This window comes from Melopsittacus undulatus, chromosome 2 (assembly GCF_012275295.1).
Source record: "Melopsittacus undulatus isolate bMelUnd1 chromosome 2, bMelUnd1.mat.Z, whole genome shotgun sequence".
Taxonomy (NCBI): Eukaryota; Metazoa; Chordata; class Aves; order Psittaciformes; family Psittaculidae; genus Melopsittacus; species Melopsittacus undulatus.
Window position 1 is genome coordinate 108,611,152 of NC_047528.1, and position 17,385 is coordinate 108,628,536.

Here is a 17,385-nt window from a genome sequence, read left to right on the forward strand (position 1 = left end):
TTTAACTTTTTAATAATCTTACTTTGTAATAGCTATTAGACAAGTATTTTCCATTTGTAGATGTTTATATGCTTTAGAAAGGGTGTAAATGTCACTGTTCTATTTCAGCAGTGTCGTAGATTCATGTTTACTGGAGATTTCAAGTTAATTTTACTGTGGAAGGTTTTTGATACAGTGAAATAATGATAATATGAAAAAAAGCCAACTTTATTCAAGGCTACAGAGGTTACACAACAGTTCGTTGGAAAGACTTAGTATAGAATCCATGTTGCCTGGCCATTATTTCAGTCTGTTACCATTTACCTCTACACCTTACTTTCAGAATTTTATAGAGACTTCTGCTTAAAAATCAAATAACAAATATGTGATTCAACATTTTAAACCTATTTTTCATATATCAGATTATGTGTGTGCTTTCTAAAGTCCTTAGCAAGGGTCCTTTTTATTTTATTTCATTTTAATTTTGCTTTATTCTTTGCTTTGTTTCATGTCTGTTCAATTTTATTTATTCCATGTTTTCTTTTTGTTTTGTTTTTGTTTTTAGTTGTGTCTGGTAAGTTGAAATTTTATTGGCCATCTTCTAGTCATCGTATCACTGTGACGGGAACTTCTCCTCCCCTTCCCATCCATCCCCTTCCATGTCCTTCAATCAGTCAGCTCCCATCTTTTACTTGTTACTGACAAGACACATCGCACAGAATAAATTCTGCATGAAGTATGGGTAACTTAATGGCAAAGAAAGGTAATGGGTTGCTAACTTTCTGTTTCTACATGATGTAATAAGTCAAATCCTAATGTCTTCTTTCTCCATTGACTGTATTAGTTGAACTTTGAAAGTGTTCTGTAAATTTAATTTTTTTTGTTAAAGGTCTCAAAGATAGAAGTTCTTCTTTCCTTAAGTGTATTATTATTTCAGCATCTTTTACCATATATTCATCACATACCACACATTTAGGAGCCAAAGTGTGAAAGCAAATAGAAGTTAAAAAAAATAAGACAGTGAAAATGTTTCCAGTACAGTGCACATTGAATGGAATTTAATAACGGAGTTTCACTTTACCCTGGTTTAATTCTTCTGACATTGAAGCTAATAGGATTTTTATTGTTTATCTTAATGGCAATAGATTTAGAATAATCCACGTATGCATAATACACATACATATTTAGAAAAATATGCATGGTAAATACAAACTTAGAATAGTATCTACAGAAACATATACCTACCTACATTTTATAAATTCTACCATGGTTACCTGGAAGACTGAATTTACCCTCATTTTTTGGATGTTCAGTAGTCCCTGAATGGTCGTCTTCAGGTCCTAGAATTACAAGCATTAAGCTATTTCTCCAGTTAGCAGAACCATTTTAATCTTCTTACAACTGTGTTTATTCTTAGGTTCAGTGAAATATGGAGCCTTATACATCCTATACACTAGCTCAGGATTCAGAAACCCTCAGTTCCATTTAGTGTGGCATTGTGTCACAGGCTAGAGCCAGCCATGCCCTAAATTTATCTATATGCTAAATTTATTCTTGTCATTAGAATCCAACAGCATAAAAAGGTGTTTCACCCTCCTCTCTGTTTTCCCCATCATACCTCACAACCATGTGGCAAACCCCCAACAGTGTCACCTTCCATTCTAAATTAAGCATGCTGTCATGTCAGAGTCTTCCCACATCTTCTCCTGAGGTACTGATGCTAAATGTTTTGAAGTCAGATGATTACTGTTGGTCAATCTCACCTTCACTTTGCATAGTTTCTTATCTAAGGAGGTTCTAGGAAAGGTAGCATTTGCATCCAAATGTTAATAATATGTTGTGCTTTAAAAACTACTTCCAAAGCAGGATGGTTGTAGGAAGAATATATGTTAAAATTAACTCAGTAGGGAACAGGGACACATGGCATGAGGAACAGATAACTGAAAGTGCACATAGGAGCACTGAAAGCAATTCTTTTTAGGAAGGACTTTGAGTGTTACTGAATTCATTATAGATCAAGCCTCTGTTACTTGATGTTTATAAAACACATTGAGTGATAGCTTTAAATTACATGATTCACACTCTTTTTAAAGGAAGACTTTGTAAATAAAAATATGCCTGAAAGAAGAATAAAATTAAAAACAAGACACTAAAAACATGTCAGATTAAAAAGATACCCTTTATTCTCAACCCAAAGAAGAGAGAGAGCATAATTAGTTTTGGACAGATGATCAGACAGCATCAGAAATGAACAAGTAAATGGAATTTCATTTAATGCACAGTTTTACAGAAGTGAGAGCTAGCACCCTATAAAACAAGCTAAGCTTCTTCTATGCTAGCCCAGTCAAGATAGCTAATGCTGTCATCTATGATGATTGTTTTTTAATGTGACTGACATGATTTTTTGACATTCCATTTACTGCTGGCTGAAGGGGTTGTTGAAGCCTGTATAAATCAAACAGTTTGGACAAAGCTGGCAGTATTTATAATGTTAGGCTGAGCAGATGTTTCAAATTTGCCTTCATTTGCATATATATTTTGTTTGAACATGCCCTTGCTTAAGTAAATGGTGGAGACATTTAGCTCTGCTGTTCCTTTAAATTCATTCCTCTTAAGTAGTTGGACTGAAGAGTTTAAATGGTTAAAATCTGTTCAATAGTTTTTCTAGGGCTTTTGACTTCAAATTTTTTGAGACCCCAAAGACATCAAAAGTCTCTTATATAAGCACTTAAGGGTTTTTTCTCTCCTCGACTTTCCTAAATCATAGATGATGACACTTGTGCATGTAAGCCTGAATTCATAGTTACTCAACAGTGTTTATTACAGCCCTTGACAAAGCATGGCCTGGGGGCCAGATGTCCCTCAAAGATTTCCCCATTCTGACTTGTAGTTGTATTCCTGCTTTAAAAGCCAAATTGTAACGAATATGTTTGTATCCGTGACTGTTGCTCTGCAAGTTGTCTCAAGTCAGTGGGGCTTACTTCCTTGTGTAAGTGGTCAGTAATAAAAGCATATGATGCACAGTTTTAACTGGGAGGTCCAGCAACAGAAAAGATGATCTGAGTGATGCTGTGGCTGTTAGAGAATGATGTGTCTCCTTATTAATTTAACTCATCTGTTTTATATGATTTAAGATCAGTAGGCAAAATGTGCTTTTAAATAGGCTGATAGTACTGTGATTGATTGATTGATTGATTGATTTATTGGGCATTTTCCTTTCAGAGCCTCCACAGTTTGTTGTAAAGCCTCGAGATCAGGTAGCTGCACTGGGGAGAACAGTGACTTTCCAGTGTGAAGCAACTGGAAACCCTCAGCCAGCCATCTTTTGGCGGAGAGAGGGAAGTCAGGTAAAACAGTCTTTCTATGTCCCTTCTTCCTGGCAGTTTCTTAAAGAGATGATACCATGTGAGAGAAAAATATTGTAATTATTGATTTAAAGATGTGGAAAATAGGTCTAGAGCTTGGAGATGCTGCATGCTTCTTCTCTTCTTCTAAGTCACATGCATGCTAGGTGATGAAACAGCTAGAAACTTTCCATGTTTCACTACTTGACAGTCTTTTTCACCTAACAGGGACAACTTTTGAGAGATGAGGAGATGATTAATGCTAAAGTTTGTTTGAAGTCTCAAACACTCCCGAATTTCTAGAAAGTTTGGCTCGGGGTTCATAGTGCGGCTGTTGGTTTGCCACGTGTTTGTATTTGTCTGGAAAACTAAACCATTTGCTGTATTGATCTACATCACTGCAGGATTCTAATTTGGGGCTAAGGAGATCCGTTTTCCCACTCAGTTGGCTGACAGGTTGTCCTGGGTTCATACATGAATAGGTCATCTTTTCTCCCATTTTTGTTATTTGAATGGGAGGGAAAATTATTTTCATCTCCTTTGTAAAGGATCTTGAAAGCCAGTGGGTGAAACACAATCTAGCACAGCAAGAGAATCAGTTTTCTTACACAGTCATCTTTTGAAGGAGGGGTGTGACACAAAGTATTCTTTATTGGAAGGAAAGAAGGAATATGGGATTCTGGTTTTCCTGTGAATGAAAGAATGAATGGTGCAATAGCATATGACAGGGTGCTTTGTGTTCCATAACAATAGGCCAGAGAAACTGAGAACACTTAAAGACTGGCTTCTTTACTCCATTGCAACATTTCTGTCTAAATACCTAAGTAGGGCTAGACTAATTAGAGGATCATCTTGAGTGGTGTAAGTATACCAGTGTATTATGTTTGTATTTTTGAGTGATCTGGATTTTATTTATTTTTCCCCAAAGTATGGTCTAGTTCATATTTTTTCTGGCTTATTTTTGACTGCTGAGTAGTGACCACTTCTGATGATTGCAGGAACTGGAGGAGGAGGAGGAAGTCAGTGGATACAGTTTGCTAATACTGAAGTAGAGAATGTTGTGTTCCATTCCTTTGGGTGATTTTTGGAAATGAAAGCGTAGCTAGGCAAGAAAGAGAGAGGAAAAAAATAGCCTCTGTGACCTTGAAGTATTCCTGTTCATAAATTGTTCAACCAGAGGCAGAAATTTGGGAGTGGTATTTAATGTAAAGGACTTGTGTTATTTTGATTGCAGTTATGATTTTTGACCACTATTGGTAAATACTAGGTTTTTCATACCAAAACTGCCTAAGTAGAAACTGGCACAGGATTTAATTCTGTATTATAAGACTAGTAATAGAACACAAACACTGATTAGAGATACCTGAAGAGCATCTCTACTTATAAAACTGCTTCTTAGGAAGGTAAAAGTTAAAATACAAGTAAGTAAACCAGTATCTGCATTTAAGTGGGATAAATAGAATGCCATGGAATAAGATCTAAAGGATGTTAAAGTAAATTACTTGGGTTCACCAGAGTTGCTTGCACCATTATGGTATATGTACATAATAGATCTTTGCTACTGCCTGTTGAACTTTACATATAGCGGCTTTATTGACCATAGAGGTGTTAGAGGAATCCTGAAAGACTTACACAATCATACGTGCGTATCTGCACCCATTTTGTCACAGTTATATTAAAGCTATTTACATTGTGGTATAGGCATGTTTCAGATAGGAAGAGCAGAATGTTTTATGTGTAACATGAAAAAATGAATTTGTTTAAATGTGTTAAAGTTAAGATTATTGATGTTTGAATTTAATTAACCCCTTTTCCCCCGCTTTTTTTCCTATACATCTTGTAGAATCTGCTTTTCTCATACCAACCCCCTCAATCATCCAGCCGATTCTCAGTTTCACAGACAGGAGACCTCACTATCACCAATGTCCAGAGATCTGATGTTGGGTACTACATCTGCCAGACTTTAAATGTTGCAGGAAGTATCATAACAAAAGCCTACTTGGAAGTTACTGATGGTAATTGTACCTTTGTTTTATCATCTGTTTTATCCCACAGCAGTGGGATGACACAACACTACTTTGAAATCTGCTTTGCATAAATGTGGATAGCATGTGTCTTTAAACATTAAAATCCTGGTTTGGTTAGCTCTGACAAGGGTTTAACATGTTGGATATTGTGTAACACTATTTTTCCATTTTGCATTTAGTGAGTATGTTCAGTTTATTTTTGTCAGATCTGTTAACCTATCTGGCTTTTCTTATTTTTACCATCTCCCACTAGATTTAATCTACTTTCAAATTGCTTGTGGCCTAGATCTTTGTCCTTATTGTTGTGTGTCCATTTCCTTAGCATCTCCATTTACCCGGTTTTCCCCAATTTTTTAATATTGCAATATACCAAGGAAAAAAACTCAGCCTGTGTTGATGTCGGTAGAATAACATACAAATGAATATTATTGTACATTCCTTTTTTAGAACCAGTTGGGGAAGAAAAAAATAAGATGAAAAAGCTACAGGGAGCATATCTGCAAGCAGTAATATATACTGATGTGAGGCCAATTTGCCAGTTATCAGAAATACTTCATATTTTTAATGGCAACCATACACAAGAAAAATACTAATCTTAGCACTTAAAGAAAAAGAGAATAAGTGCAGTTTGTGGAGAGACTTTTAAAGGGAGAGAAGTGTCTCTAAACTAGGCCTTTATCCTATATAAAATAATAGAAATAATGCAGTACTCAGAACATACAGTGAACCTGGAGAATAAACATGTTTATTTACACCCACTGGATTGAGACTGTTTAGAGGAGTAGGACTGCATGCTCTCTGGTTTGTCACAAGTGGTAAGCCACAGTTAGTTCTTAATCCACTTTTATCCATTTTTCAGTGGGGAGGAGGCCATGGCGAGGTGAAAAGTAAATTTAAAATAGGAAATAAACAAATTAAAAGAATTTTTGTTGATGTCCTGTGCTATCTGAACTCAGAAAAAGCAAATGTGTAAATACATTTCCTTTACTGTGACTGTATGCTCTGGGTTGATCACATGGGTAGTTGCTTTGTATAATGTCCTGGGAAAATACTTTTCTTTTATACCTCCATAGAAGTGAAGTCAGGATATGCAGAATGATACCCTGGTATTTCTAAAAGTAGTAGAAGTTGCCATCGATTTTAGTGTCACTTAGGTTAGCCAAGGATTTCAGTGGCATTAGATTTCTCCTGTAAAGTGCAGATCGGTCAGCCTCTTCCCACTGGCAACTGCAGAGCTCTTCACAAAGTTGTCAAAGTCAAATACAAACTGTAAGACTATAAGTGAGCTTGTTTTGACTGTTTCTGCAGAGAAAGATGCTACAGGCCTTATAGTATATTGCAATGCATTGCAACAGGTTGGGACAAGAAGTAAAGAATGAATTATGCAGTTGGAAACACTGAGTGTCATTTGAACATGCAAATGAAATTACAGGAGTGGGAGTTTGGCCAAGAAAAGCAGTACTAACACCCTGTCTGTTGTTACGAAAAGTGATTTAGAAATATATGATGTTCATGAACTTCAGATTTATATTTCAGCTACCAAACCAGTTTTTAATTTGCATGGCTATTTTCAGTTCATCAGTCCATGTCATGTTGGACAGTACAGGTAGAGAAGGTCACTGAAACACGATAGGGTAGTTTTTTCCTCTTTTTTTTTATTATCCATTGGATAATGGAGAAGAAAGCCTTCTTTTATCTGTGAATGCTGAGACTGCTTCATACCTTTCTATTATATAACTCATCAATAACATTTAATTTTCATTGTGTGAAAGATGCATTCAAATTGATGCCAACACACTGTGGGATTCTCTTTGTGGCTTTGAAGTCATGTTAACAGATTAAGTCATCAAGACGCTAAAAGTCAGAAACTACCGGAAAATATTTCTTAGTTGAACATTTTTAATATGTTCCTTTTCATTAGTTTTGTGTTTACCCTACTGCTAAGCATCTCACCATTAGGAAACACCACAAAAATGAGTTGATGCTACACAATAAATCTTTTTTGGAAGTGTGTATTCATCACATTATTCCCTTTGTGCCTACTTCCTTTTTCTCTATCTTTGAATGCTGAAAGTATAAATTCCATTGTAGAGACCTGCTACAATGTTAGAAGATGAACAAGGTGTAATCTGTCCCTGGAAAAAGAAATTGGGAAGTCCTTTCTCATTCCATCATCACTTTATAAAGACAATGGAATATGTAATGCTTCTTTACTTCTTGAAAATGGTGCTGTGTATCATTTTAAAATGCTGTTGTTGTGCATCATTTTAATGCACCCTGGCCTGAATAACGCATGCCTCGAACTTTAATTACTTGTTTAATTATCTTTAGTTTGTTTCAAAGCCTCAAGCAACTACTGTTGCTTAGATGATTAGGAAATTGCTTCCAGTTGCAGAAATCTCTTTCCTGTTGTTTCTTCTGGCAGTGATTGCAGACCGGCCTCCCCCTGTCATTCGACAGGGTCCTGTGAATCAGACTGTAGCTGTAGATGGTACTTTAGTACTGAACTGCGTGGCCACAGGCACTTTAATGCCCACTATCCTCTGGAAAAAGGATGGGATCCTCGTTTCTACCCAGGATTCTCGCATCAAACAGTTGGAGACAGGAGCATTACAGATCCGATATGCCAAGGTAGCTTGAGCTGGCAAACAGATTTTCTTCTTACTGGTTTCACTTTGTTTTTTCACCTCCAGGCACTTTTAAAGTAGTAAATCCTACATTTAGAATTAATGAAATGTTAAATAAATGTATTAAAACATTTGATACTTAAATGCCTTCAAATATTTCATACTTCATGCTTTACACCTTGGCTTATTCTGCCTAGGGCACATTATTTCAGATTGCATAAGGAAAAATGCTTTCAAGAGATATTAATTAAGGGAATTATTTCATACTTAAAACATGAAGGGGAAAGTAAGCCTTATATTTCAGTAAGAGGAATTCATAAATTATTTGGGCTTTAGTACTAATAGATGAAATGATCTATCATTTCAAATGTTTATAAAACTTTTGTTCAGCCTACTACAGCAACAGAGCCATGTACACAGCTTTCTTAAAACTGTTTTTAAAGTTTAAACATATTCACTTGACAGCGTAAACATAGGTCAGAATAGTTAACCACCTGTCAAGTATCTAGCTTCCTTAGGGGGAGTTATAGCAGGTACCTGGTCAGTATTGCTGGTTATGCCTCACATGCTGTAAAATGCTTGATAGTGTTGTTTTAGCATCCTGGCTATTCTCTGCTGTCTTTTCTGTGGTTTGAAGTGCAGTGATTTTTAAAAATTAGGATGAATATATCACTCTACTCTGTTCCCCAGAGTTGCCCTGTTACCAATTAGAAGTTACACTGGCTTCGAGTTTGAAACTCTGATTATTGAGTGTTTCCGTTCAGCTCATCTGCTGAGGCTGGGACCTTAGGAGGATAGCATTTCTTTTGAGGGGAAGGGAAAGAAACTCCTTCAAAATGTGATTAGGTCACATATGGACAAATAATCCAACATTCAGAACTCAATGAGAATAGCATATGGAGATTCCTTTTTGGGTTTGCTGTAAAGTCTAATTTATGCTAACACAGGGAACCCCATATGTACAAGGCCCTGTGTAATATTTAAGCTTTATTTTAAGGATAATGTGCTCTCCAGTGCTGCTGTCCAGACAACCCCCTGGGCATTATTTCGACAAAGGGTTGACAGTTGCATGAGGTCTTGTCATCTGAGTTCCTTCTCAATTTATTTGTTAGGACCTCTGCAGGGTAAGGAATAAATGCTACAAGAATTGTCCTTCGATTTGTTCAGTACAGAATAGTTAATGTTAAATTAGAATCTGGAGCTTTACCAGTTCTTTAAGGGATGCTCCAAAATGAGTATCCATTTTCATTTTACAGCACATGAAGTTGTAATTTCTAATGGAATAAATTTCTGGTTTGGATTTTTTGCAGCCTAATACGTTTATCCACATTCAGGGGGGGAACATGGAGAGCTGTAATTACTTTTGTAGCCCACTGAGTGACTGATGGTTTCAAATATTTATTCTTCTTTTTTCCCACTCAGCTGGGTGACACTGGTCGGTACACCTGCATTGCTTCAACCCCAAGTGGCGAAGCTACATGGAGTGCATACATAGAAGTCCAAGGTAAATCAATTAGGGTTTCCTCTGCATGGAGAAAATACATAGAGGCAAATCATAAATTGAAATGTGGAAATTACCTGACTCGTGTCATAAATTGCCTGTGCAGATGTGAACAACAGTTAGCTTAGCAGCTGCTTCCTGCCTACACTCAGCATTTCTCTCTCCTTTGTTAGAGTTTGGAGTCCCAGTGCAGCCACCAAGACCCACTGACCCAAACTTGATTCCTAGCGCTCCATCAAAACCTGAGGTTACAGATGTCAGCAGGAATACAGTAACATTGTCATGGCAACCCAATTTGAATTCAGGTGCAACACCAACCTCTTACATAATTGAGGCCTTCAGGTACATGAGTCTCATGTGATCTTGCTGTGCTTAAACTCATATATAATGTGTTGTAAAAAGAGCACATGCTAACCTGCTGTTGTGTGTGTTTTGTCCTTAGCCATGCATCTGGTAGCAGCTGGCAAACTGTAGCTGAAAATGTGAAAACGGAGAGTTTTGCAGTTAAAGGGCTAAAACCTAATGCAATTTATCTATTCCTTGTGAGGGCAGCTAATGCATATGGACTAAGTGACCCAAGCCAAATATCTGATCCAGTGAAAACTCAAGGTAAGCTTTTGATGCTGAACATTTTAGGTGTCTACGGTGACTGTTACAAGTTGACCAAGAAATACCAGCTGCAGGAATTCTCGTAGCTTTCAATTGTCTGGCTATAATATAAACTAGATGGTAAAATACAGTGTTTAAACTTGTATTTCTCTATAACATAGACTCTGAAAGCTGCTTAGACAGCATATTTGCATTGCCTAAGGGAATCCTAGTATCTCTTAGCAAAGATAGTTACAGTCTTGTAGAACAGCTCTTGTTAGCAGCAAAAATTATCTCTGACGTTTTAAGTTATCACACAAATCATCAAATTCTGTGGAAAAATTATTATGTCCAGTGAATCAGGCTTAAGACTGACAGAGAGAGAAACACCATTTAATCTGAGCTGATTTTTGCTGCATTAGGAAAGAGAGAAGTTTAAAATTGGAAGGAGTTGGGCATTGTAAGCCAGTAAAGAAGAGGTTTTGGCGATATATTAAAAGTATTTCAGTAGTACAACTGTTGAAAATAAAACAGTGAAGAGAGAGAGTGGTTACAGATAGCCAAGTGAAAGAAAAGGCTAGGTAGGAATGGATGAAGTAGTCATCCACTGACTCCATCTATGACTGAAGTCCAGCCATGGACTGGATCCAGCTGTGTAAAATGTAAAATAACTTTGTGTTCACTGTAGCAAATAAATGACACTGATGATGGTGTATAGGGAATCATGCATTGCAACTTCACAGCCTATGTTTTTCCAGGAGGAATACTTAGATTCTTAAGAACGGAATAACTGGACATACTTCTTCAAACTAAAAGTGCTATAGATAATCTTTTTCTCCTGCTTTTTTTACTTACTGCAGAAATTGACCCATTGGCCTATTAAGAGCGCCTGTGTTGTATGTTTGTTTCTTTGTTTGCATAAGTAAGTACATGTTTGTTTTTGAAAGGAAGTTCCTTAAAGGAAACAAGACATTTTCCTTTGGTGACTTTCATTTTTCCTGAGGCTGGTCTGAAAACAAGTCTTTCTCAGCTCCCTAGGGAGTGAATAGTTTCACACCGCTGTCCTTCAGTATGCATTTCTCCTGATGGGTGACAACTTCAGTTGATATATAAAGACAGCAGAGTCATGAAGGAAGAAGTTCTTTACTGTAAGGGTAGTGAGGCACTGACACAGGTTGTCCAAAGAAGTGGTAAATGCTTCATCCCTGGCAGTGTTCAAGACCAGGCTGGAAAGAGCCTTGGGCAACATGGTCTAGTGGTAGGCATTGCACAGGTTCCTGAGTCTGTTACCAAGGAGAGATTTAGTAACCCTTTAAGGATTTGTAGTGACAGGACAAAGAGGGAATGACTTTAAGCTGATAGAGGGGAGATTTAGATTAGATATTAGGAAGAAATTCTTCCCTGTGAGGGTGATGAGGCACTGGCACAGGTTGTCCAGAGAAGATGTGACTGCCCCATCCCTGGCAGTATTCAAGGCCAGGTTGGACAGGGCTTGGAGCTACCTGATCTAGTGGAAGGTGTCTCTGCCTGTGGCATGGGGGTGGAACTGGATGAGCTTTAAGGTCGCTTCCAACCTGAACCATTCTGTAATTCTATGATTCTATGATTTCTGTATTCCTGGGAATAGGGTAACACGTGTTATTTTGTGGGCAGGTTGCAGTGTTCTGCACAAGTCCATTATTCATGCAATGTAGCTTCATTCCTGGATATCGGATGAAATATTAGGTCTGAATGTCCCTGGTGAACTGGTCACTGACCGGCCTGATAAACAGTGAATGAGGAATGAGGCAACAGTCTGTTCACTCAGCAAAACCGAATGTTTTATAATAGCATGGGAAAGCTTTGCTGTCCTCTGGGCATCTGGTACCACTGGAGACATGAGAACCACACAGAGCCTGAGTGAAAATAACAACCAATAGATAAAATTTTCGTCAAGTAAGAAACAGAATCAAATGTCAGCTTCTTTAGCGTGTCAATTCCACTCTTCTTCCAATACCATTTCAGTTTTGTCTAAGTTGTGGTCTAGCTACATTCAAAACTTTCCCAGTTTATTTTTGTCTAGAACGCCATATAGTCTTTTCCTAAATGCATGTCCGAACCAGGAGCCTAAGCTACCTTCATTTTTACACTTTGCATATTAGTAACATTAAACCCAACATGCTTAGGTGTTCTCACTGACCGTCACTGTCTTGGAAGCCTGACTCCAAAACAAGAAAGCACACGTATTGCTGTATAGCACAGATGTGCAAATATCTGAGCCTATTAATAGTTTGATTCATATTGTTGGTGACTCATCTTTTATGACTAGCAAAGACAGAACTAATTATTCCACTGGTTTTCCTGTTACATGCTAATCAGGGTGATATTTAGGCAACTCTCCAAACAGAAGTTTGTGTCTTTCATGCTTTCAGACTTTGAAGGGAGGGAAATACTCTGATAAATGGACTGTTTGGCAGCATATACTACATGTGGATACAGCAGTAAAAGAGTGCTCTGGTTTTGTTAACATTCTTTGCTAAGAATCCGGATTTGTCATCCACTGAATGCATCCTTACCTCAGTTTGCTTCTTTAGCTTTTAAGAATTCCCATTTTCTTGTAAATATGTTCACAAAACTGTATGATAGAAGTTCAAAGTGACATAGGCTTTGTATTCTCGAATGGGAGCTGTATTTCTTGAAAAAAAAACACAGATTCATGCCTTGTCCTAATGCCTCTTACCATTGGTTTTATTATTATTTAAAGACCAATAGCTGATGAACTGAGAATGTGACCACTTGGCAAAAAGCAACAGCTTTGCAGCTCTCATACTTGAGTTAAATAAGTGTCTTCTGTATCAGCATCAACTGCGCTGTCCAAATCTCAGCTTTCAAGACAGTCTGCACACCTACAGTGATGTATTACAGTAGTTGTAGTTACTTATACATAAATGTATACACAAATTCTGTGTGCTCTCTCTTTGGCACTTCTTGTAAGCAGACAGGCATGGAAATTTCCAAGGTCTTCAGGAAGGAAAAGGAAAAGTAAAGAGGAAAGGGAAAGAAAAAAAGGGAAGGAAAATAAAAAGGGAGACATCACTCTAAGTAGTTTTCATGAATTTCTATGACTGTGATCTTTTTTTGTCAACTTCGTATTTGTTTAAAATGATCAGAGAGAGATATGAAATCACTACAGAAACTATGTGACTGTGCTGTCCATAGTACATATATATTTTAGACAACCTGTTACTGATTACCTATAAATTTCGTACGTCTGACAGTCATTCTGTTTCAGTTAAATATACTTTTTTCAAGGGCTCTGCATGCAGAAGATATGTGTTTCCATTGTACCATTGTGTATTTTGAGAGGAATTTGTCCCTTCGTGCATATGAACAATTCTTTTAGCTGTAAGATAGACCAAATGTCAGAAGAGCCAGACAGCACTCAGCTGTGCTCTGCCTGCTGTTTGCAGAAGACACTTGCCATCAGAGAAGCTGCATCCACACGACTCATTTCTTTTCTTCAGTTTTTACATTTATTTTGTAATTAAAAGCAGTAAGTTTCCTCATGAAGCTATCTGAAAGTACAGCTTCTGCTTTTGACATTCTTTGTAGGTTTCCAGGTCTCTTGGAATCTGCAGTGGTTTTTCTCCTCCCAACAGGAAAGAATGAAGAAATGCTGCTGCAGTTACTTACCAAAGACATCCTCGAGTGTGGTTTTTCTTTTTATGCAGCATTTCCCTCCTGTTTCTCTCTGTTGAAGACAGAGCTACTACCTAAGCATTGGTGATTTGCTCAGGAAAATACTCCATGTAGATTTTTCTTACATAATTGAGAAGTATTTAGGGTAATCTTTATTGGTGGTATCACATACTTTATGATATATTCATTTGTATTTACATATACTTCTTTTAACAGTCATATATGCTTGTGAGAATGGAATCTTATATCATTACAGATGTTCCACCAACAAGTCAAGGTGTGGATCACAAGCAGGTCCAGAGAGAGCTAGGTGATGTGGTACTACATCTGCACAACCCTACTATCCTTTCTTCCTCCTCAATTGAAGTTCATTGGACGGTAAGGATAAATCCGTATCATGGAGGTGGTCATATATACACTGCTGAATCTACTGTTTGACTGCAGTGGAGCCACACTTTAAGAAGCTGTGTAGTTTGTATGCTTGCAAATGAAATGTTTTTCTCTGGAATGAGTGCCACTTGGGCTTTGCTTTCCTACTTTACTAAATGTTGCTCCATTTTCACCATTTCCTGTCTCCATAGAGAGTGCTGTTTACACTGTGGTGGGAGTTTCAGAGTCGTCCTCTGGAAGCTAAAGGACTGATCAAAGCCTTCAAAGTCATATAATTTGAAGCTTTCGCACTGCTTTCAGTAGGAAGTGTATCACTCCCCTAATGAGCTAACATGGGCATTTCCAGGTCTGTCAGTCACCAGTGGAGAGAAATACTGCATTATTCTCTTTGAAAGTCTTATCTTCATCCTACATCCATACTGAGAAACACTCCCAAACCCACATAGCCTCATCTTAACCTGGCCTTTCCCACAGTGCTATAAGTGCATATAGTGCAGAGAGAAGATACAAAAAGGTCAAATGGTTTTCATATGCTGTGTTGACATTGCCCTGGTGGGATGAAGCAGGAAGTTGGCCACGTGGATGATACAGCAGAGGAAATGAGGGAGTAAGGAAACCATCCTGTAGGAGTCCGGGAGTAAGGGGAATGGGAACATACATGAAAAAGATGCAAGTAGGCTTACAAGCTAAGACGTCAGGAAGGAAAGGATTTAGAAATGGCTTACTGAGGGAGACCTTTGGCAATAAAGAGATAGAAATTAAAGTCAGAACAACGTGGGGAAACTGCAATACCAGGCAATGAAATCAGAAAACGTGATTCAAAGAAGAGGGGATTTGAAATAAGATGCAGAATGGAGAAAAAGTGGGGAATAATTATACCAGGTGTGGAAATAAATCCAAAGGGAGTGAGCTGTGACGTCTTTTTAGGATTTCCATCTGAACGTGTCAATACATTGGCAGGAACAGTTGAGGAGAGCACAGAGTGTAGCCCCTGTTATGCCATGGCAGAACATTTTAAACAGGAACAAAAGGCATTTTGACTTTGTAGAAGAGCCCTACCCCTACAGAGTTCTGGTTCATGACCAGGGCTCCTGGGTGCTGCAAGAGTGCAGCTAATGTGTGCTGTGTTGCATGGTAATTACACTGTCACCTGCAACACGGCCACCTGCAGCAGGCAATCTCCTGGTTTAACTAATTCTGTTAAAGCATCTTTAAGGTTCCTAGCACAATTTCATTTGACCTTTCCTTCCAGAACAACCTTTTCCAGACAGGCAGTTTTTGTCAGTCTCTTGGGTGGCCTGTGGCTTCTCTGCAATTTCAGAAATAAGCATTACCTCAGTTTCAGCTAACACATATATTCTTTATGTGATTATTAAAAATGGAACGTGTTGCTTTTTTGGAGCAAAAGTGCAAGCAAGCAAACAGTTTTATTGTGTCATTATATGAGATTTTTGAAAATAGGGAAAACCTGATCCACTCTTAAAGATTTTGTTGTTATTATTGGACTTCCTTATTCATCAGACACTGAAAATGGTAGTTAAAGATAGTGAATGCTCCATGAGAATTCACTTCTGTCAGATAGCTTTCTCTTTCAGCTATAGCCAAACAGTGAGTCCCACCCTTGTTTACATTAAGATATCTTTCTCCAGATGTGATGTAAAATTCCCTCGGTCTGTGCAGCACTCAGGACCACTGAGTATCATTTTGATCTGCTTTCCAAGTCTCATCTGTGTTGCCCCGCTGAGTTTTATGAGCCTCTTCAGAGCCCTCTCAAAACAGCACATTCCCTCCAGCAGAGGAGCCTCCTGCCGATCGGGTGGACAGGGAGGAAGTGCTTGGACAAATCAGCCCTCTGAAAGAGCCCAGCCTAATCACAGCAATGGAGATAGTGCCAGCTGGCTGCCCTTTCAGTTTGCTGTCTCCAGAAGGAAGCGGGCAGGAAGCAGTGCTCATTGCATGGATTCTGTGAGGCTTCCACACCTCCGGAGAGTTGGCAGGCTCTCCCTTTGATCTCCATATTCAGTACCCTGAGTTGTGGAGCTGTAGATCCCCTGCCCTAGCCCTCCCACCTACTCCCACATGCCCCTTGTCCTGCTGGGCAGATTTGGGTGGGCAGAAACCTGGCCTGTGCTGAGCTCCATCACTCCACACATGCAAAGGCTGTTCATTTCACAGAGCTGGGGCATGTTATACAACTCCATTATCCCCCTTTAATGCCTTCATAAATCCACAGGAACCAGCGCAGTTCTACCAGCATCAAACAGATTAATGCACTTGTGAATCAGGCCTGTAATTTGCTGTAATGCAAGGAGCCTTTATCTGCTTTGATAGTGTTGTTTACTTCAAATAAAAAGCATAGTCCAAGGGCTGTGCATAGTGTCACAGACATCATTCTGGTTCAGCTTTGTGAAAGGTTATGTTGTGTGTTCTACTGTCTCACCAGGTGGACCAGCAATCCCAGTATATCCAAGGCTATAAAATTCTGTACCGGCCTACATCAGCATCCTATGGAGAGTCGGAGTGGTTAATCTTTGAAGTGAAGACTCCAACCAAAAACAGCGTTATCATTCCCGAGCTGAAGAAAGGTGTAAACTACGAAATCAAGGCCCGTCCTTTTTTTAATGAGTTTCAGGGAGCAGATAGCGAAGTGAAATTTGCAAAGACCCTGGAAGAAGGCAAGTGGGAGCCAGACTGTCTTCATCTTTCCTTTTTGAAGCAGTAGTCTGGCTCGCTTCCCTCTGATATGCTTGTTGTTTGATTTTGTTTGAAGTGCATGCTGTTTGAGAACAGCAATCTGCAGCAGAGGAGGCTGTGTCGGACTCATCATTATGTGAATTGTTTGGTGACACAGAAGTAAATATTCAGAGCCACGCACAAGAGACAGAGGGAGAGATGTGCAAAAATCCTCTCCAGCACACAATGGGAAATGTGCTTTTTATCTTCACTGCAGTGTGCACTCCTCCCTGCTGAGTTCATGGTCTGGGCACAAGTGACTTCTGTCAGATTCAAGCACTTGCTAATCACTATCTTGAGTAGATAGCAGACACCACAGAAATCATCAAAGCACTATAGCTGAGGGAATGGAAACCACATTTTTTAGAAGGCTTTTATATCTGGATCAATCAGTAAGACAAAAGATGAATGAGGGCAACATATAGAGTGGACTAAATTATGTATTTCCATTTCATTCATGTACTAAAAAGAGAAGGCTCATGCAGCTCTGCATTTTGTTGTTCTTAGGCGTAACGAGT

At 38.5% G+C, this 17,385-nt stretch overlaps 1 protein-coding gene across 3 annotated transcripts in view; it reads left to right on the forward strand.

Moving 5' to 3' along the window:
• The window catches only part of ROBO1 (roundabout guidance receptor 1), a 300,870-nt gene that overhangs the window by 235,045 nt on the left and 48,440 nt on the right, over positions 1–17,385 (forward strand). For all 3 annotated transcript variants that reach the window (XM_031046919.2, XM_031046917.2, XM_031046918.2), the window contains exons 7-15: positions 545–553; positions 3,202–3,326; positions 5,167–5,338; positions 7,776–7,981; positions 9,400–9,481; positions 9,652–9,820; positions 9,921–10,087; positions 14,001–14,122; positions 16,578–16,809. In XM_031046919.2, coding sequence (XP_030902779.1) covers positions 545–553; positions 3,202–3,326; positions 5,167–5,338; positions 7,776–7,981; positions 9,400–9,481; positions 9,652–9,820; positions 9,921–10,087; positions 14,001–14,122; positions 16,578–16,809 — 1,284 coding nt within the window. The remainder of the gene's footprint in view (positions 1–544; positions 554–3,201; positions 3,327–5,166; positions 5,339–7,775; positions 7,982–9,399; positions 9,482–9,651; positions 9,821–9,920; positions 10,088–14,000; positions 14,123–16,577; positions 16,810–17,385) is intronic.